At 54.6% G+C, this 20,618-nt stretch overlaps 8 protein-coding genes across 8 annotated transcripts; 3 read left to right on the top strand and 5 right to left on the bottom strand.

Moving 5' to 3' along the window:
• Positions 1-135: 135 nt before the first annotated feature.
• Positions 136-3,261, top strand: NCS54_00845500 (Cnd3 domain-containing protein; the record flags this gene model as incomplete). Its single annotated transcript, XM_053153840.1, has 2 exons — positions 136-2,800; positions 2,852-3,261. 2 exons carry the CDS (start codon positions 136-138, stop codon positions 3,259-3,261), a joined length of 3,075 nt encoding a protein of 1,024 aa, XP_053009815.1.
• Positions 3,262-3,498: 237 nt separating this feature from the next.
• Positions 3,499-6,400, bottom strand: NCS54_00845600 (GPI ethanolamine phosphate transferase 2; the record flags this gene model as incomplete). The annotated part of the gene is made up of 7 exons (XM_053153841.1): positions 3,499-4,064; positions 4,121-4,575; positions 4,629-5,513; positions 5,563-5,690; positions 5,745-6,036; positions 6,086-6,130; positions 6,186-6,400. The coding sequence occupies 7 exons, from the start codon at positions 6,398-6,400 to the stop codon at positions 3,499-3,501; spliced, it is 2,586 nt and encodes an 861-aa protein (XP_053009816.1).
• A 314-nt stretch (positions 6,401-6,714) lies between these two features.
• Positions 6,715-7,178, bottom strand: NCS54_00845700 (Hypothetical protein; the record flags this gene model as incomplete). Its single annotated transcript, XM_053153842.1, has 3 exons — positions 6,715-6,854; positions 6,905-6,961; positions 7,016-7,178. 3 exons carry the CDS (start codon positions 7,176-7,178, stop codon positions 6,715-6,717), a joined length of 360 nt encoding a protein of 119 aa, XP_053009817.1.
• A 724-nt stretch (positions 7,179-7,902) lies between these two features.
• NCS54_00845800 (Hypothetical protein) lies at positions 7,903-9,915 on the top strand (the record flags this gene model as incomplete). Its single annotated transcript, XM_053153843.1, has 6 exons — positions 7,903-8,098; positions 8,247-8,558; positions 8,627-8,934; positions 9,011-9,116; positions 9,168-9,393; positions 9,450-9,915. 6 exons carry the CDS (start codon positions 7,903-7,905, stop codon positions 9,913-9,915), a joined length of 1,614 nt encoding a protein of 537 aa, XP_053009818.1.
• An 887-nt stretch (positions 9,916-10,802) lies between these two features.
• NCS54_00845900 (ATP-grasp domain-containing protein) lies at positions 10,803-13,196 on the bottom strand (the record flags this gene model as incomplete). Its single annotated transcript, XM_053153844.1, has 1 exon — positions 10,803-13,196. One exon carries the CDS (start codon positions 13,194-13,196, stop codon positions 10,803-10,805), a length of 2,394 nt encoding a protein of 797 aa, XP_053009819.1.
• Positions 13,197-13,731: 535 nt separating this feature from the next.
• NCS54_00846000 (Hypothetical protein) lies at positions 13,732-14,566 on the top strand (the record flags this gene model as incomplete). Its single annotated transcript, XM_053153845.1, has 4 exons — positions 13,732-14,048; positions 14,102-14,219; positions 14,276-14,365; positions 14,435-14,566. The coding sequence occupies 4 exons, from the start codon at positions 13,732-13,734 to the stop codon at positions 14,564-14,566; spliced, it is 657 nt and encodes a 218-aa protein (XP_053009820.1).
• Positions 14,567-14,791: 225 nt separating this feature from the next.
• NCS54_00846100 (Malate dehydrogenase) lies at positions 14,792-16,539 on the bottom strand (the record flags this gene model as incomplete). The annotated part of the gene is made up of 8 exons (XM_053153846.1): positions 16,392-16,539; positions 16,240-16,271; positions 16,079-16,189; positions 15,911-15,998; positions 15,337-15,799; positions 15,141-15,285; positions 14,950-15,086; positions 14,792-14,798 (listed from the first exon to the last, which is right to left on the bottom strand). Exons 1-8 carry the CDS (start codon positions 16,402-16,404, stop codon positions 14,792-14,794), a joined length of 996 nt encoding a protein of 331 aa, XP_053009821.1. The 5' UTR covers positions 16,405-16,539.
• Positions 16,540-19,331: 2,792 nt separating this feature from the next.
• On the bottom strand, positions 19,332-20,215 carry NCS54_00846200 (Hypothetical protein; the record flags this gene model as incomplete). Its single annotated transcript, XM_053153847.1, has 5 exons — positions 20,068-20,215; positions 19,864-19,958; positions 19,772-19,795; positions 19,585-19,706; positions 19,332-19,512 (listed from the first exon to the last, which is right to left on the bottom strand). The coding sequence occupies exons 1-5, from the start codon at positions 20,120-20,122 to the stop codon at positions 19,332-19,334; spliced, it is 477 nt and encodes a 158-aa protein (XP_053009822.1). The 5' UTR covers positions 20,123-20,215.
• Positions 20,216-20,618: the final 403 nt, after the last annotated feature.

Raw genomic sequence — 20,618 nt, forward strand, 5'->3', positions numbered from 1 at the left:
CTGGAAGACTGTTTACGCGCGGAGTGGTTCAACAACACACCGCGACAAGGGGAAACCAATGCACAACTTCTAACAATTACATAGAGTCTTTTCACGTTACTGCTACATATTAATGGGCTAACAGTCATTAACATCATGCCCGCACGAACTTCAGCCCGGTCGACGCGAACGTCGGCTGCGAGATCCTCGGTCACATCTTCAGCGCCTGAGGTTGTCGATACTCCAGACAACGCTCTTCGAACCAAGGTATGCGCAGTCTTTCGCGATGCGCAGCGAACCACAGCCACCCACCGCAAGCTGGTTGTGAATCTGCGAAAGATTCAGGAGCCCTGCTGCTACGAACCCGAAAACCCGAATGCCTCACAATTCAACGACTTCGACGAGGATGCCTTCAATCGCGAGTTCATTAGATGTGTCACCAAGATTATGCCCATCAAGAAGTCCGAGAGCGTTGGAGAACGGTCGATCCGATTTGTCGGCCTCTTTCTGCGCTACGCAAGCGAGAAGGATAATGAACTTATGGGGGATGTCGAGGATGAGGCGAGCGTAATGCCCGAGACTCCGAGCACACGGCTTATCTCTCAGCTCCTGGAAGCCATCCTTCCGCTGATGACAGCCAAGGACAAGGTTGTTCGATACCGATCGACTCAACTCGTCTCTCACATCATCAACTCGCTCGATGCCATCGATGACGACCTCTTTCAGAAACTGCGTCATGGCCTGCTGAAGAGGATTCGCGACAAGGAGGCCATGGTTCGCTCTCAAGCGGTGCTGGGTCTTGGTCGACTTGCAGGGAATCAGGCCGAGGGTTGCACCAACTCTGATGATAGTGAGGATGGCGACACGGGCCTACTTGAGAAACTTCTCGAGGTTCTTCAGAATGATCCAAATGCCGATGTGCGAAAATCTCTTCTCGTCAACCTCCCTATTCTACCCGAGACTCTGTCCTTGCTTCTTGAGCGAGCTCGAGACCAAGATGCAGCAACTCGAAGGGCTGTTTATTCCCGACTCTTGCCCGCACTAGGCGATTTCCGACACCTTTCAGTTAAGATGCGAGAGAAGCTCCTCCGATGGGGTATCCGAGATAGAGATGAAAACGTCCGAAAAGCTGCGGGTAGACTATTCCGCGAGCGATGGATTGAGGACTGTGCAGGAGTGCAGCCCCGTGAAGATGGCGCCCCTGCGGAGCCATCACCTCCGAGCTTTGAAGGTCTTCAGGAGCTGCTGGAGCGAATTGACGTGGTCAACACGGGAGTTGAGAACGGAGTGGCTCTGGAGGCTATGAAGGGCTTCTGGGAGGGCCGACCAGACTATCGCGAGACGGTTGAGTTTGACGACAACTTCTGGGAGACCCTTTCTGCCGAGTCTGTTTTCATGGCGAGGAGCTTTAACGAGTTTTGCCGTAACGAAGGCGATGGCAAGTACTTGGCCCTCCTGGAGGAGAAGCTTCCCGAGGTGACAAAGCTTGCCTTCTACCTGGAGCGATATCTGCACGTCCTTGTTGAAGCCGTTAAGAGGGTGGCTGAGGGCGATGAGGATGAGGATGAGGACGAGGAAGAAGAAGACACGGTGGAACAGGAGTTCATCGTTGAGCAGCTGCTCCAAATCGCTCTGACTCTCGATTACTCTGACGAAGTTGGTCGACGGAAGATGTTTACCCTTCTTCGACAAGCCATCTCAATCCCTGAGCTGCCAGACGAAGTCACCAAGCTTGCCGTGGAGGCACTACAAGGGATCTGCGCCCCTGACGCTGCCGGAGAGCGAGAGTTTATCAGTATTGTCCTTGAGTCCGTGGCGGACGTTCACGACACCATCGTCGATGACCCGCCAGCTGAGGAGCCCGAGGACAGCTTCCACTCAGCCAGGTCCGAGGTCAGCAGCCGCCCGAGCACGCCAACTAAGAGTAGCAGGCGAGGCCATACTCCCGAGATGAGCGAGGAGGAAGCGCACGACAAGGCTGTCAAGGAGATCATTGTCAACATGAAGTGCCTTCACATTGTCCAATGCATGCTCACGCATGTGTCCATCAACCTTCAGGACAATACAGACCTGGTGTCGATGCTGAACAACCTGGTTGTCCCAGCCGTCCGCAGCCACGAAGCGCCTGTTCGAGAGAGGGGCTTGGTCTGTCTCGGCCTCTGCGCTCTTCTCGATCGCTCAGTTGCGGAGGAGAACCTGACCCTGTTTATGCACTTCTTCAGCAAGGGCCATACCGCTCTTCAGATTACGGCGCTACACATCTTGACTGATATCCTCAACGTCCACGGCGCAGATCTGCTATCCTCTACCCCCAGCCTACTCAAGGTCTACATCAAGGCTGTCAAGGGCGGGGCCAAGTCTCCAGAAGTCCAAGCAGCTGCTACTGTTGCTGTCTCAAAGCTTCTGCTGGGCCGCGTTGTCAGCGATGAGGAGGCCTGTCGGGATCTGCTCAAGTCTCTGGTGGTTGCGTACTTTGACCCCTCATCAGCATCAAACCAGACAGTTCGACAGGCCCTGAACTACTTCCTCCCCGTGTTCTGCTTCTCACGAGCTGAGAATCAGGATCTCATGCGGACTATTGCGCTCGATGCCATCCATGCCCTCTTCAATGTCCGCGAAGGCTTGGAAGATGATGATGTCGATGTCGAGGAGGACATGGTTAGCATGACCACCATCGGAGCCTGTTTGGTGGATTGGACGGATCCCAGAAAGTGCTACAGCCCTACGGACTTGTTGGATACCGAGAAGAAGGTTGTGAATGGTGATGTGCATCTGGAGTTTGCCATGGACATTCTGGAGAAGCTGCAAGGCAATATTGCCAGTAAGTTGAGAAGCTGCAAGACCGTAACGAACAGTACTAACTCCTTTGCAGAAGAAGAGAAGAAGCTCCTCGCTACGCTCCTTGGAAAGCTCCACGTGTCCCCTGGCTCAACCGAGGAGAAGCTGCGCGAGGCATATACTGAGGTTAGCGTTGCTGTCGAGGATGGCCTGCTCTCTGATGCCACCAGCCGCAACGCCCTCTACAAGATCCACGTCAGTCTGGGCAAGATTGTCAACGCCCTTGACGATCAACAGCAACAGCCTACCTATAGGCGCTCTAGCCGCAGCACGTCAGTGACTCTGGACCGACAAACACCCGAGGAGGAGAAGTCGGTGGTTTCGGAGCCACGTATCAAGGAGGAGGAAGAGAGCGATGATACCATTGTGCCCAAGGAGGAGAGGGAGTCGTTAGTGGAAGAGCTCTTGTCAGACGGCGACGATGTCGAAATGACGGACGTCTAAGACCCAAGATGTAATGAAGTAATGACTGGACCTTTGGATGATTTGGCATTGTCACGAGTGGGTTACGGGACGGCTTGAATGGGTAGAGGGACATTGAGTTTGGCGATGGGGGGTTGATACATCTATTTATGCGTGTTTCTTGATTGCACTAATTGTCAACAATGTGACGATATTCTCATGACATGTGTAGATTTGAGTCTTGGACTATGACCAAGCTGTGGGCTTATATCCTACTGTCTATCCGCGCGAGCCGTGCCAAAACAATTGGCCTCCAAAGGCAATGTTGACCAAAAGGTGCTGTCCAAGGCTCCAAGCCATGCAGTAAAGGTACTTGGGCGAGAACACAGTCCAGATGAAAAGATGTGTTCTAAGCGCCGTGCAAGCCGCCATGACAAACGCGACGCTGACGGCAACGAAGAGGGTCTGAAGGGAGATGTACTGCACAAAAGCATCTCGACGGCCCTCGTGGTACTTGCGAAGCAGCAATAGGTTCGCGGCCGAGGACCAAAACAGGGGGCCGGCCCAGTTGCTCACAAAGGTGAGGACGCCGACGGCGACGACGTTGAAGCCGCTGATGCCGTTGTAGGCGCTCGACAGGTCGACCGACGAGATGGCGTTGGAGCCGCCAAAGGCGAAGAAGGTGGCGTACTGGAGGAGGATGGTTGTCGTGGCGATCTCGGGGACCGACATGTCGACGGCTTGGAGGGAGTGGAAGAGGACGTCGGAGAGGAGGAATAGGGGGATGTTTGTTGCGCGAGATTGGGTCATGCCTAGAAGGGTGAGGAGATGGTGGAAGAGGTGAGCTGGAGGTTTTGTTAGATTGTCATGGATGAATTCTTTGATGGAAAAGGCGCAATACCTGATTGCAGCTGACCATTACGACCACCAGTAAAGGAGCGATACGTTCCATACGCAGAGAAGATAGCTAGGATTGTAAAAACAGTCCTCGCCCTCCAGAGCAGAGACTGCCCCTGAAACAGCTCATTAAGGCTCCTCGCGAACCCAACAACAAGCTCCGGCGCGTCCTCGCTGGTAAAGTCGAGCTTGAAGCTAAAGGCGCTCATCAGGAGGACCGAGGTGAGGGCGGTGCTGGTCATGGATGGCAGGCTCTTGAGGCGGGCGAGCATGCGGAACGAGAGGATCATGTACGAGAAGATGAGGAGAGACCAGAGGAGCTGGGGGTGGGTGACGATGAAGCTCTTGACGATGTCGGGGCTTCCGGCGAACTTTTGGCCTGTCTGGTTCCAGGCTCTGGTTATCCGAAGAGCGGCGAGGGAGATGAATAGCCAGCCAATGTCTTCCAAGCTGTTGAGTCTATTACTCGGTTAGCATGATTCAGGAGTGTGTTCAGTGTTGCATAAACATGCCTTCGAATGTGTCGAACCCCCAGCAGAAGCAGCCAGATGGAGCTAGTCCAATACCAGAAATGCTGTTCCTCCTCGACGTAGCTGCTCGCAAACATCATTGTTCCATACGACAGCGTGAGAAGAGCATAAGGAAGCAGAGGTCCTTGCCGATGAGCCCCAAGCTTGAAGACCACCAAGCCGCTTGCAATAGCAGAAACCGCAGCGATTGCTTGGCCAATGTACAGCTTGGGCATCTCATAGTTAGAGGCCATGCTGCTCATCAACTCCTGAGCACGGCGAAGCCATTCAGACATGGCGTCGAGCCACTCCTGGTCCACCTTGTTGCCAGCAGCGAGAACATGTGCCTCCTTGTTGATCTTCCGCCACTGGCAAGCAAGCTCGTTGATCTCAGTCTTTTCCAGAGAACACGGGTCAGAGTTGCTCTCTGCATCAAAGAGCTCAGCCCCAAACGCAGCAGTAACGATGTTGAGAATCTGTCGAGCATTACGAACCAAGATCTGGATCTTGTCACTCGTCTTGGGCCAGAAGGGGAGAAAGTCCGGGATAAAGGCCCCGAGATTGTTCTTGGACACGGGGAAGCCCAGGAGAGCGGCAATGGTTGGCGCTATGTCAGACTGCTCGACCATTGAGTAGTAGTCAAACTCATCCTTGGGCTGAGCCGGCGCGGGGAGCTTGGAGGAGATGGTCTTGAGCTTGGGGGACAGGAAGACCAAGGCGGGAGATGTCTCGCCCGGCGAAGAAGCACCATGGTTTCCAGCATCGTTCATGCCATGGTCGCCGCAGAGGACGAGGAGAGTCGAGTCCAGGTGAGGCTTGGACTGCATGGCCTCGAAAAGGGTCTGAACAATACCGTCCATCTCGCGTTGCTTGGGAATCATGTTGGAGCTTTTCGGCGTTAATATGAGAGATCAATCATACAGACAAGAATAATTACCTCCTGGGCCCTGCCTTGTGGCCAATATGGTCCAAGCCAAGGTAGTGGAGGACCATGAGGCCCCAATCGTTGTTCTCTAGCTCACCAGCAATGTTCCTGGTGACATTGTTGTCCACCTCAGTAAAGTCCTTGTAGAAAAAGGTTAATCATACTATCATGAGTAATCCCGATGAAAGACAAACCGCGACAAAGAAGCTAGTGGTTCCATCCTCACGGTCAAAGGTGTTCGGAAACAGCTTCAGCCAGGTGTCATCGCCGTACATGAGGGCCTTGCCCATCTCTCTGGCCTTGATCTGAGCGACCCAGGTGTCCTGAGAAGCAAGAGTTGACGAAGTGTCGGCCTCGTCAAAGTTCAAGATGAGATCAACAAAAGAAGGGATAGAACCAGTGGTCATGGACTTGATCCTAGGCATGGTAACTGTGGGTGATCTGGCATTGGCCGTGAAGGGCATTGCGCTGCCATCTCGAATAAGACTAATAGCGCATAAGTAATAGAATATCTAAGAGAAAGACTTGGTTGTACCTTTGAACATATTGGAAACCCGACACATCCGAGTATACAAAGTCGCTGTACAGAGTCAACCCAGTTCCCATGAGGGAGGCTTTCGGAGACATATCCCTACCTCCTCAAGGCATCAACAACCATGAAAATAAGACGATTAAAGGGAGCATCGGGCGGCGACCCAATATCTAGAGGCTCAAACTCGGCCAGTCCGGGAAGAAAGGGCTTGTATGGGAAGAAGCCCATCGCGAAGACGAGGATCGAGACAGGGATTAGAAGATTGGCCACAACGAGCAGCAGGCTGCGCAATAGCGAGCCATTACTTGAGGAAACCATTACGAGGGTGAATTATCAGTAAAAGGAGTGACTAAGGACACATGAAAAAGATGGACATGTAGACAGAAATATGGTCAAAATGTAAAGGAAGAAGTGAACGTGTCGTGTTGGAGCGCGAGATGTGCCCATGTTGGTTCAGCCTCACCAAGATGAACCAAAAAGGTAGGGGGCCAGGGATGAGCCGTGATTGGCTGAGAAGAAATTATTGGAGAGCTGCGCCACACGAGGCTGAGATTTCGGGTATCACAGATTCAGATTCAGATTTGCTGCTTAAATGACGATGGAAGAAACATGTGTCAATAACAGTTGGTCCCTCAAGAGCTTCTCTTCTTCTTTCCCTTTGACCGGCTGGCGTAAGAGGTAAAGACAATCTTGGACTTTTTCTGCTTGCGCTTGTCGCCTCGCTTCTTCTCAATACGGCCGCTTGAAGGCTTACCAGAGTCGACGTCCATTGCTGAAGGACAAGTTAGCACCTACAAAAGCAAATTCTGGGCCTATACTCACTTGTCACCTCCTCCTGAGCATCCTCCTTTTCATTCGAGTCCTCTTTGTCCTCATCAACTAGAAAGCGAGTTAATGACATGTCTCACAAGTTTCCAAAGCCTGAACGCTCACCACTCATCTTGACATCTGAGGACTCGGGCTTTGGCTGCTGGGCCAGCTCAAGCAGCTTTGCGGAGAGACGCTCGGCTCGCGCAGATTCAGCCGGGCCAAACACGTTGGCTACCAGGCGCCGGTTGTTGGCCTTTCGGGTGCTTGATCGTGAACTCTTTGCCATGTTGTCGACGTGAATTAGTTGCTTGTTGAACAAGGTGAAGAGGAAGAGAGCGAGGATGAAGATATTCGTTATCGTAGATTGGCGATAAGACAGAAAAAAAAACTATGATCTGTGGCGGATGTGGCTTAGTTTCAACCCAGGCCCAGGGACTAGGGACTCGACGCGAGCCTAGAATTAACTTAGCCCCCCAGTATCTGCCAGTCTCCACCGCCTACCGTTCCAAGACACGGTCGCGCCGAGGATTCCTAGGCGAGCATGACCTCAAACGAGAGAGAACGACGACCCTCTGGAGATCGCGCGCGGTGGTAGAGGAGATAGACTGAACAAGTATCGCCGTCGCTGAACAGACGAAAAGAATAGCGCTGCGGCGTTTGTTCTGCTTCTCTTCTGCCCGTTTGGCGCGCCCGTGTTTGCTTTTCCCTTTTCCATCACTGTGGCGCAGTTTTCTCTCCTTCCTCGCAACCTGCCCACCCGCTGCCACTGCCACTGGAACTCTTCACTCACTACTACTACTGCTAGAGTAGGGGCCTCTTTCCTTCCGACAGGCTGCATCGGCGTCGGCCTCCATGCGCACTTGCCTTGGATGCGGCTGCGCGACCACCACTCGACAACGTCTTTTCTCCTTCTCCTTCTCGCGCCCGCCTAAAGGCTCCATGGCTGCACCTCCCTCCTACAACCTCGAGCCTCCTTCCTGAATCACTGCCTTCCATTGTCAGCATCCATAATGGCGTCCTCAGGCCTGGGGTCGGCCATGAACCCCGTCTTGTCAACACAAGCCGCTGCGGTCTCGCGGAACGAGGCCAACGCGCTTGTGCGGCAGGTGAATCGCCTTCTGAATCGACAGCTCTCGTCAGTCTGCCAGGTCAACGGCGTTAAGAGCACTGGCATTAAGGCGGAACTGCAGAAACGCATCGCCAATCGTAAGTCATCCCATCCCATTCACGCGGCCAGCCGGCCATCACTGTCACACACTTCAACATGCATACCTTCCCACTCACCCTCTTGTCCTTTACTCTACACATTCATTTCGCATCCGAGAAAACGAGCTGATCATGTTGGTACCCATAGTCATCCAGGAAGCCGTCGACGCCAACGATCCTGTGCGATTCCAACAGATCCGTCAGAGCGTGCACAACACTATAGCGAATGCGCCCGCCGGAACCTCGCCCGCCCGAACCACTATCTCGCATGCACACACTCATGGTCACTCGCAGCCGTACTCTACGCAGGGTATGTCGTTCTCTAGCAGTGCACCCGGTTTATCCAACGGTCATCGGTCTAGCGCCGGCTTCGGCGGGTCGCAAACAATGGCACTCAGCTTCAAGTCGAGTCCGTTTTACAAGATCGAGGCGACCATTGGTGAAGTGCGAGCTTGCGATGGTATGTTATGTCCCCGCGCCCATGATCTCATGAGTCAAGACCTTTGCGCGACTAACGCCCTTGTCCAGCCATGTCACAGCACCGTAACACGGTGTCTATCCCCATCAAGCTCAACGACCACCCCTCTCTGCAGAACTGCGTTGACGATACTTCGTACCGAGTCATGGTCTTTTGCGCTGGCGACTCCACGGGCATGCAGGATATTGCATTCCCTCACCAGTCTGAACTCAAGGTCAACGGTGGCGAGATCAAGGCAAACCTGCGCGGATTGAAGAATAAACCTGGCTCTACTAGACCGGTTGACATCACCAAGGCTCTGCGTCTTCGACCACACTATACTAACAATGTCGAATTCACATATGCGTTGACGAACAAGGTGAGTGGTCACCAAGTCAGGATTTTCATCACTCTTGACGCATGTTTGGTGGCACATGAGAACTAACCCTCTGCAGAAATTCTACCTCGTGCTCAATCTCTGCCGGGTCATAACCGTAGACGAGCTTGTGACGCGTATCTCTACCGGCAGGAGGATACCAATCGACATGGTAAAAAAAGAGCGTAAGTATCAACCTGGAATCAACTGGGAGCAACACTTCTGACACTCTGTAGTCAACGCAAAGGCACAGGATCCTGACGTGGTAGCAACGTCTCAAGTCCTGTCCCTGAAGTGTCCGCTATCTTACATGCGACTGAGTCTTCCATGTCGCGGGCTAAGCTGCTCGCATATTCAGTGTTTTGACGCGACATCGTATCTGCAGCTCCAGGAACAAGGCCCGCAGTGGCAATGTCCAATCTGCTCTAAAGCGGCGCCCTTTGACCAACTGGCAGTTGACGAGTAGGTTCCGAAGTAGATGTTGTTTATACTGTTAAGGTTGCTAACAATGTTAACAGGTACGTCAAGGACATTCTCACAAGAACCTCGAAAAGCCTGGAGTCGGTTACCATCGAGCCGGACGGAGAATGGCACCTCAAGAACTCAGACGACAGTCTGGGTCTGACCAACGGGGATTCGTCTTACCACGATGACTACGACGACGACGACGACGTCTTGATTTCAGAGGTCAATCCCATCAATCATCGTCGCCTAGAGACTCCCAAAACCACTACCCCAAGTATCGGCACGCCTGTCACAGCCGGTCGGGACGGGTCCTCTTCTGGACCTAGAGGAATATCCTCCATCAGTGGCAAGCGTCCAGTTGCCGCTATCATTGACCTGACGCTTTCGGATGACGATGACGAACCGGCTGTTCAGCCACCCCCTAAGCGTCAAAACACGGCAACGAATGGCTTCTATGGATCTAATAACCTGCCGAATAACTTGGCATTGCCTCCTAATGGGCCTAGTGGGTATCTGTAGGAAGACACCCAGCCTCCAAGGCAGAAGAAGTCCAGGTCGCGAAGACGTAAGACTTCGTAGAGACTTGCAAGCAGCAGAGAAAATCGAGCTGGCCTGGGATAGGTAATTACTTCCTAGGCCACATGGCATCGAAGGGAGTTGGTTGATAATATTTCCTTTTTTGCCTGTTCTGGTCTGGAGTTGGAGGAGACGGAAAATGATTCCCCTGTCGCCAAAGGATGAGGTGGCTTTTCTTTAACAGGCATGCATCTGTTATTATGTTCTTTTTTTTTTTTTCAGTTCCGCGAGGCGAGGTGTAACGGAGTAAATGGGAACCGCCACGATTCTACGACGACTCCATATTCTTGGCGAGGTGGATTGGGAATCATGGGAATCGGTCTTGGGCATGGCAACGGCGAATAGAGAAAGAGGGATGAGGTAGCATGATCTCGTCCCATACATGATGGATATGGAGGACAGCCTTGGTTGTTGCATCAGATCAGAAACGGCGAGCCTGAACGGTCCAGTTGTGAATCTTGAAACGGGTCTCATCTGTCTGACCAAGGAGTGGTTGAAGAAGTGTAATCACTGTTTGCCATGTTATCGTGAAATGCGAGAGTGTAGACTCCTTTTCAGGGGGGAGAAAACTACCACCAGTGTCAAAAGTCATCACGTATTCTCATACCTATAGAACGCTTCGAATAATGAGCACCATATCAGAAACACAAAACTTATATGCCATTTATGTAGGAGTAGGCGTGGCGAGATACCACTTCAGCCATGCCTTCTATCTGTCCTTAATCCTATAGACACCCCCTTTTTCATATCATTTCCCATCGTTAACCCATCCTTTATATCAATTGACTCCATAAATCCCATGCTTTTTTTTCTCTCTCTTTTCTTTCCCATTATGACTCCATCTCCTTGCGCTTGGTAGGCACCGCCGTCTCGGCACTCCACGAGTCGACGTTGTGGATGAGGCACGCCTCGCCCTGGTCACGGCGGGCAAGACGACCGATGCGGTAGACCTTCTCACCTCCGTCGACCAGAGCCTGGGCAACGGCATCGGCTTTGGCGGGGTCGACGGCGATGACCATGCCGACACCAGAGTTGAAGGTACGGCACATCTCCAGGGGGGCGACGTTGCCGGCCTCGCGGAGCCACTTGAAGACGGGGTTGATCTCCCAGGAGCCGAACTCGATCTCGGCGGCGAGAGCCTCGGGGAGCATGCGGGGAACGTTCTCGACGAGACCGCCGCCGGTGATGTGGGCGAGACCCTTGATGTGAGGGAGAACGGGGAGGAGGGACTTGACGTAGATGCGGGTAGGGGTGAGGAGGGACTCGCCGACGGTAGTGGACTGGTCCCAGGGGGCAGTGTCGTGGTAGCTGAGGCCGGCGCGGGAGACGATGCGGCGGGCAAGGGAGAAGCCGTTAGAGTGGACACCCGCGGAGGCGAGACCGAGGAGGACATCGTCCTGGGCCATGGCGTCCTTCTTGGGCAGCTTGGTGTCAGGGGTGACGGTACCGACAGCGCAGCCCGCGGCGTCGTAGTCGTCCTTCTGGTACATGCCAGGCATCTCGGCAGTCTCACCGCCGACCAGAGCACAACCAGCTTGACGGCAGCCATCAGCAACACCCTCGACGAAAGCAGCGGCGGTAGGAAGGTCCAGCTTGCTGCAGCCGTAGTAGTCGAGGAACATGACAGGAGTAGCACCCTGAACGACAAGGTCGTTGACGTTCATGGCAACCAGATCGACGCCGACGGTGTCGTGCTTCTTCATGGCCTGGGCAATCATGAGCTTGGTGCCAACGCCGTCAATAGCGCCGACGATGATGGGAGCCTGAGGGTAGCCACACTTGGACAGGTCAACCTCGCCTCCAAAGCCGCCAATCTCAGCATCAGCGCCAGGTCGCTTGGTGCTGGCAACAGCCTTCTTGATCTTCTCGACAAAGTCGTTTCCGGCCTGGATGTCAACGCCAGCCTGAGCATAAGTCATGGAGGCCTGAGTAGTAGCACGGAATGCCCGGTGGGCAATGTCCTTTCGGTAGAAGGCACCCTCGAACTCGATCACCTTGGCGTCAAGGGCAGCGTAGGCAGCATCGACAGCAGCCCGGAGGGAGTCGCCGACAGCGTTGATAGCGATAACACGGCCACCAGAAGTCTTCAGAACGTTGCCGTCAAGGGTAGTACCAGCATGGAAGATGGTGGCACCAGTAGGGGGAGTCTGGACAGACATGACCTTGCCCTTGGAGTAAGAACCAGGGTAGCCGCCAGATGCCAGGACGACAGTGGCGCTGAACTTGTTGTCGATGGTCAGCTTGCAGTTGTCCAGGTAGCCATTGGCGCAAGCAAGCATGATCTCGGCCAAGTCAGTGTCGGCAGAAAGGAGAGGGAGAACGGTCTGAGTCTCAGGGTCGCCAAAGCGAACATTGTACTCAAGAACCTTGGGTCCGTTGCTGGTGATCATGAGACCGGTAAAGAGAACACCACGGAAGGGCTGCTGCTCTCGTCGCATGCCGGAGATGGTGGGCTCGAGAATCTCACGGTCGATCTGCTCAGTGAGCTCCTTGGTAGCAATGTTGGTGGGAGCGTAGCAGCCCATGCCACCAGTGTTGGGGCCTTGGTCGCCGTCAAAGATGCGCTTGTGGTCCTGAGCGAGGGGCAGAGATCGAACGGAATAGCCGTCGCAGAAAGTGAGGACACTGAGCTCATCACCGATGAGAAGCTCCTCGATAACAACCTCATCACCAGCGTCGCCAAACTCCTTGTCCACCATGATCTGCTTCAAGGCGGCCTTGGCCTCATCCTTGGTCTGGGGGATGATAACGCCCTTGCCAGCAGCAAGGCCGGTGGCCTTGATGACGACGTCGTGGTTAATGCTGTCGAGGTAGGCAATGGCCTTGTTGTAGTCGGAAAAGTTCTCGTAGGCGGCAGTAGGGACGTTGTACTTCTTCATAAAGTCCTTGGAGTAGGTCTTGCTGCCCTCGAGGCGCGCAGCCTCCTTGGAGGGACCGAAGCAGGGGATACCAGCGTTTCGGAACCAACCCTCGACACCATCGACAAGAGGGGCCTCGGGGCCGGGGACAACCAGGTTGACTCCGTTCTCCTGGGAGAACTTGACGAGGCCGGCAAAGTCCTCAGCCTTGACGGAGTTGACGTTGGTCACCTTGGGGCAACCGGCAGTGCCTCCGTTGCCGGGGACAGCAAAGATCTGCTGGACTCGAGACGACTGGCTGAGCTTCCATGCCAGGGCGTGCTCACGGCCACCATTGCCGATGAGGAGAATTCGGAGGTCCGCCATGTTCGATCGTTGTATGTGAGAGGAAAAGATGCGAATGCGATTCCGATGGTCGGCGGCTGGTCGGTAATGGGTATCTCGACCAAGATTGTCCTTTCAGATGATCCCGGACAGGTACCTTTCACCAAATTCCCAGTAATTGAATGCTCGCAGGATACAATTAGTCCGCCAATGATATGGGAACCAACCCCAGAAGGAGAGAATTTGGATCGCGAGTCTTTTGTAGCTGCAACCAAAACTTTTTTTTTTCTCTCTCCGAGTCCTGCCCCGCGCCGCTCTCGACCTTGAGCCCCGCGTTTGCCAAGACTCCGATAACACCCCATCCACTTCTTATCAGCACGTGCTGGCGCAAGCACGGGTGCCCCTGGCTGGACATCCCTCAGCTCGGTGAGTTGGAGCCAGTACGTACTGTGAATGTAGCTTGGGGCCAGCAGACAGAGAGCGCTCACCAATTCCCACTTCTCAACATCACGACTCTTCTCTGATCCCCGTATCACAAGGCGCGCCGAACAATACAAACCGATCCGACTCGCCTATCATGTCTTTTGAGACAGTCATGCCTCCTTTCAACTCGAGCGACCCATCCGCCAACTTCCTAAGCTCATCCTGCTTAGACTTCCTCCTTATTGAGCTCGTCCCGCTCGCATACCGCGTCACTCACGAGCGAGACACGACTCTCTCGGACCCGAGCAGCACACCCGCAGATGTCGCATCAACGAGCCATGCCGTGAGCTCCAATGCCGCCGGCGTAGTCGCTGGCGCCGCCACGAGGAAGGACCAGGAGGAGGATCTAGATGCAGTGCATCATCGTCTGGAGATGCTAGGCTATAGAGTCGGCCAGGGGCTGGTGGAGAGGTACGAGTGTCAGGTCGGCGCATGTTGTGGCCTGATGGCTTATGCTGCAATAGGTTCTCAAGAGATCGACCCCGGTTCAACGATACCCTTGACGTTATCAAGTTCCTCTGCAAAGACCTGTGGACGCTGGTGTTTGGCAAGAACATTGACAACCTAAAGACGAATCACAGGGTACGAGGTTGCGACGCCACCGCACTGAGGGATATCATGCTCATGCACTCATCTAGGGCGTCTACGTCTTGACAGATAACGTCTTCCGGCCCTTCTCCCGCATGAGCACAGAAGCAGGCGGCCAAGCCATAGTCCGCGCTCAACCGGTACGTCCCCCGCCCTCTTCCGTGTTTCCGCCGTCTGCTTTCCCTCGGTCCTGACCGTGCATGCTTCAGTTCTTATGGTTCCCCTGCGGCATCGTTCGAGGCGCCTTGGCGGCCCTGGGCATCAACACCACGGTCCAAGCCGAGATCAACGAGTTACCGGGAGCCGTGTTTCAAATCAAGACTATTCCCAATAAGCCCTAGGAGAGCTGTCTACCTAGGTACAATATTATGATACCCTTAATGCAAGTCCAGCCACAACGCGCCAGATTCCCGACCATCGGCTGTCATGGGCATAAAAAGAGCCAACCACCGCCCAGGGCTTCGACCAAGCCTTGACCAAAACTCCATCCATACCTGCAGCAATCCCTGAGACCGAGAGACCGGGGTCATGAAGAAACCGGACACGACCAACGCCGCCGAGACATTTCACAGCCTGTAAGAGAGAGCCATTTCATCAGCAATTGTGGTCATGATTCATATTTACTATGCCCTAGCGCCATAGTTGCGGACCTCGACTCGAGTGTCCTTGGCTTCTCTGGAAGCCTCTTACTGGGTATTGGAAAGATGTTTATAGGGGTATTCACTTTTGGGGAGGGTTGTGGACGAAGCTGATGCCCTTGGTAATGTTGCCCTTGAGACCCTCAACGCACTTGGCCAGAAGGCCCTTCTCCTTCTCGGTGATGCCCTCCAGAGGGTTGATGGCCTTCTCGGCGCCGTTGGGCTATGTAAAGTTAGCCAATTCAACATTTCAAGACACTAAAGATTTTCAACTCACGCCGAGCTCAATGGGAACGGAGAAGAAGTCAGCGCCGGTCTGCTTGGCGATAGCCTCACCTCCGGGAACACCGGGAAGGTAGACATAGCTGGGCTCGACGAGGCCGGTCTCGCCCTTGGCAGCACGGAGAACCTTCTCGGCGAATCTGTATCCAGGTCAGCCATTGATGGAAGAGACGACAATTGGAGCAACATACCGGAAACCGGCGTAAGCCATGGACAAGGTGGCGGAACCAGCACCATCCTTGGCCTTGACAACCTCGTCACCGCCAAACTGGACGCGGTTCACGAGGGCATCGTACTTGTCGTCGGGGATAGAGACAGAAGGCGAGGCCTTGCTGAAGAGAGGAACAATGGTCTCACCAGAGTGACCACCAATGACGGGGATGGTCAGGCTCTGGGGGTTGGCCTCGCCAACAATATCAGCGACAAAGGTCTCTGCTCGGACAATATCGAGGGTGGTGACACCGAAGAGACGCTGGGGGTTGAAGACGTTCTTGGCCTTGAGAACCTCGGCCGAGATGGGGACTGTGGAGTTGACGGGGTTGGAGATGACGAGGATGAAGGCCTTGGGAGCGACCTCGGCGGCGACCTCGATGAGGCCCTTGACAATGCCAGCATTGATGTTGAAGAGATCATCGCGAGTCATACCAGGCTTGCCTGTGCGGGGAAGGTGGTCAGTCAGGAGCTAAAACTGGGGGAGGGGCTCCGGGGTCGGACGGCCGGGGGAGGGGGAACGCGGCGGTCGTCCGGGGTAAGGGGCTCACGTACGGGGAATGCCAGCGGGGATGACAATAATGTCGGCGTCCTTGAAGGCGGCCTTAGCGCCGTCATTGGCAGGGAGGTAGCCAGTGGTCTTCTGCAAAGGATGTGAGCAGGGCTAGTGCGACTCGGAGGAAGGGAAACATCCCCTGTTGGGGAAATCTGGGGTCGACCTACGGCGCGGGAGGAGATGTGGGAGAGATCGGTGGCAACGCCGGGGGTGTTGACAACATCGTAGAGAGCAAGCTCGTCGACGTGGGGAGAGGTCTTGAGGAGGAGGGAAAGGGGCTGGAAGAAGTCAGTATGCGAATTGTAGTTTGGAGAGTGAGTGCACATACCTGGCCAATGCCACCAGCGGCGCCAGCAACCACTAGAAACACGTCAGTATTCTGTTATAGGAGCTCTCTTGAGTCAGATTGAGGTGTATATGAGCAAAAACACCAAGACAGAGGCGGGGTTTGGACAGAAACAGAGCTCAGGTCGAACGTACCAGCCTTGACCATCTTGACTGAGTGTGTGAAGAAAGAAGTGGGTATAAGTGATGAGGAGTGAAGAGAGACAAGACGACGGCTTGTGGGAGAGGAAGTGGAAGAGATGGATGAATGAAGAGGAGAAGAGGACAAAGTTTTTGGGTTCAGATGGAGGTGGGAGGAGGGAGATCAAGTACTAAAGCAGATATGGATTGGATGGATGGATGCTCGTGAATGCGACGGACGGCGGCATGAAGCGATGACCGGGGAGCATGCGGCAAGTACGGCGAGGCGGGCGAGGCCCAGCTCCTGCTTGAGTCCATCTAACTTGGGCTACGTACCCTTTAGGCCTCTGCCATGTTCCAATACCTCCACGTACCAGGTCGCTCTAATCTTGCCTCATCCGATCTGGCCGGGGACCTTGCAGCCGTGGGCTTTTACATGTCCGAGACCAGCATCACCTCACACACGCACGCCTTCTTCTGGCGCGCACACATGTGCGACAGACACGGGCGGGGAAAGGAACAAGACAAGAGCAGGTAGCTCTAGTGGGGGGTTCCATCGCAAGCCACGCCGCCAGGAGGGGCTCTCCTCTCCAAGGACCAAGGGTCAGTCATGGAAGTCAACAGGCGGCCATCAATGAGGGGCATCATCCACTATCCAAACCCACCGCCCACTCCCAGACCTATCGAACTGGCGAACCAAGGGCGCGGCATCATCATCCTCCCTCTCTTTCACCAGCTGTGTCGCTTGCGGTCATTGACGAGTCCGGCAGTCGAGTACGTTATAGCCTAAAGGTACATCCACCGACCGCCCTTCGAGAAAATCCTTTCATCAAGGCGGGGTGAGGGTGGAGGGGACATTGTTCATGATATCCTCCACCATCATGGACTTTGCATACCCATCCATCCAGCCGCAAAGAACACCTAAGCGCGGGTCTTTTTTTGCCCCCCTCTCACCCGCCCACTCGCACCTGGACGATCCGCTCCAGTTGTGAGTGACCTGGCGCGCAAAAGCCTCGTGCAGAGCAGACCAGACCGCGCGGGCAGTCATGGGCGCGCGTAACAAGCCTCTTCTCCTCTCACTCAAACCAAGACTATGGAGACATGGAAGCACGGTGCCTCTGCCCATACGCCTATCAATGGACCATGATTCCCGGTCGCCCGTCTCGCCCGTCTCGTTTCGTCTCGTCAACCATACGATGGCTAGTAATAGGAGGTTACGCTCTACGGACCCGCGCCCCTCTTCTTCCCATCCAGGGCCCTGTGTATCGCATCAGTCTCCCGCCAACTGGCCCCGGGCCCGCGGGGAAGGGCTGCCCAGGGGCCAAAGCTCCCTCCCCTCCCCTCCATTCATGGATCCAATGGATCGCGACAAGCATCGCATTGCGCTACGTCCATGCATCGTTGGACAATCTTAAAATTGCATCGCCTGCTGGGTTCCTCAAGCAAAGGGTGCCCGTCTCCCGCCCACACCCATCAGCTCAGTCACACGTCAGGACGGCTGACCGGCTCCGGCCGCTTCAAGCCCGAGCCATGGTCGGTCTTTACCCCGAGCCAACTCCGTCTTCCCTCAACCACTGGAGCTACCCAAGCAAGCTAGCTTGAATGTCCGATGAGCCTCCGTAGGGCGGAGAGGGGCGCTGAAACAAAGTCGCTCACATCAACCACCCTAGGTAACAAGCGGCCGTGTGAGATGATACGGGTTTGTAATGTCATGGGGTAAATCCCACGCGCTTTTTATTGCCTTTTTCATTCGTGGCTGTCCTGCTACAGCTGCAGGGACTGGCTTGATCCGTTACAGCAATGATAGCCTTCCGGACACAATGCCATGCCCCCCGAGGCCAGCAAGGTGAAAAGGAATAAAAAAGGGCCGCCGTCCCATCACCCCCTTCCAGAACTGCCCAAGATGGTAATCCAAGCTGGGTTTGGGGTTTGACCTTCGGTGGTTGGTTGCCTCACCTTGGGCTCACAAACCGAACCATCTGAGACTCAGGCTTGCTCCAAATCCCACGACGGCTACTGGTACTGGTACATGATCAGCCCCTTGCCAGTACCTCAGAGACAATAGTCTCCGGCCTCCGGACTTTGATTTGCTTCATATGCGTGCGTCGAAACGAAAACAGGGTTCGGCCTCGGATTTCGAAGTGGACATTTACCTGCCATATCGCGCATCTGCTACACCTCGGTCAACACCAGGAACTTGATCTGCGATACGGATTCCGGCTCGCGGCTATGTGAACGCTTGAGCTCTCGAATCACCTTCCGATATTTTTAACTTCATGGCTCGTCCCTCCGGACTTATCCGGGAGCGGGAGGTGACGTCTTGTTGCCGTCTTCTCTTCCTCGGCGAAAGCGCACCAGGTCAGACTTGGCATGATCCTCGGTATCTCGTGGCGCCGATTCATGAGCCGAGTCTAACACCGTTTCACTTACACGTCCATGCGGCAACTCGGATGTCTGCGAGAAACATGCAGGCATCTCCACGAAGAGCCTCGCTTGTGAGCTGTGCGGATATTTATGACGACACGACGGCAATCTTTCAGCCGCTCACCTCATGCTACAAGCGACAGGCGCCTTGCACAACCTAACCTTGCAGATTGACACGTGTGTCGCCGGGTGTATTCTCACGTACTAAGAAACACATGCGCACTTGCGACGGGGACTTGACTTTGGGGTTGCCAGCATTGTTGCTGACCGGATATTCATTCATCTTGAGTACAAATGCCAACTCCAGCCGTGAATGACCCAGAGACCTCGGTTGATGCTCCTTTGCCCTCCCTGATAATCCCTTTTTTTTACTCATCAGGATTAGAGCTATGCAGCTTGCCTCCCCGGCTCCATTTCCCAAGTCTTATTCATCCTCGCCTTTCCTTCTCCACCTGCGCATCAGAGGTTGTATTGAGGCTCTGCTGCTTGGTGGGAGGAGTCCTTCTTTACCACCAATTGCTGAGCGATCTTCTAGTTCTCCTCAGCAGCGGCGGCAGCCTTCTTGGCCTTGTTGCCGCGGAGCTTCTGCTCGGGCTCGGGCTTGACGGGCTTGTTGGATCGCTTGATGGCGGAAGCACGCTCGACGGCAGCGGCGCGGAGGTCAGGGCGATAGCTGTTCTTGGCGACCTGGTTGGCAACAGCCTGGTAGGTCCTTTGAGATGAAAGTCAGCGCAGTCCTAAGGGGGGGTTCTCCGTCGCAACCGGAGCACTTGTCCAAACTTACTTGCGGTTGGACTTGACGGCGCTGTAAGAGGTCTTGGTGATGTTCTGGGCGGGCTTGTTGGGCTGAGCCTTCTTGGTGGTGACGACAACCTCGCCCTTCTCACCAACGGAGATACCAACGGCCTGTAAATTCGTTTTGTTTAGCTTCCCCTCGCTCGTGCGTCGACGTGTGCTCATCGTAGTCGTACCTTGTCGTTGACGAAACCAGCGTGCTGTCACAGAGTTAGCCCACATGATTCAACATTTGATAACCCCTCCAAACTTTCAAAGATTGTCATACCTTTCGGGAGCTGATGTTGGTCAGGTTAAGGGGGTCCCGGGAGAACTGGACACCGCCATTCTTCTTGCTCTTAGCAGAGAAGGAGTTGTTGTTGCCTGCGCAATCGCAAAAAAAAGCGTTTCAGTAAACCCAATTCCACCAATTCTGGCGCATTTTGTTCGACGGCGTCGAAATATGCCGTTCATGAAGGGGGACGAGACTCACGGACGATCTCCCAGACCAGGTCCGAGGAAATGTTGGAAAGCTGAGCGGAAGGCATTTTGACTGTGGTTCTGTCGTGAAGATTGGCCGGGGAGGGTGAGGCTTTCGACGATTGAGGTTGATCTCGAAATGGTATCCAGGGCTTCAAAATTCCAAACTTCGTGGGCTGGGCTCGCTTAACGAAACGAGGTGGGTTTAGCGCCGACCCTCCAAGGTGGTTATCACCCGTGACGTGCTTATCGGCGTTAATTGAATGCAACGCGGGCAAAGTGGGCTGTGGCTGTGCAAAGGTCAGGTCAGTCATTCAATCAGTCGCAATGGGGATGCGCCGCGTGGCTCGGGTGATTGGGGACGGGACGGGAGGGAGCCACGGGGCACGTCAGCGTCCCGTCTTCCGAGAACAAAGAACTTCATCTCCCTCGCTCAACCTTTCGGATCCAACGGAGGGCGAAAGAGAAACGACGACGATCAACGACGCGACGCCCTTTTTGGCACTTTGCGACCTCGACGCTCCTGAAGAGGGCAATAGGGTCTATCATGCAACTTTGATAGAT

Source organism: Fusarium falciforme, chromosome 6 (genome assembly GCF_026873545.1).
Source record: "Fusarium falciforme chromosome 6, complete sequence".
NCBI lineage: Eukaryota > Fungi > Ascomycota > Sordariomycetes > Hypocreales > Nectriaceae > Fusarium > Fusarium falciforme.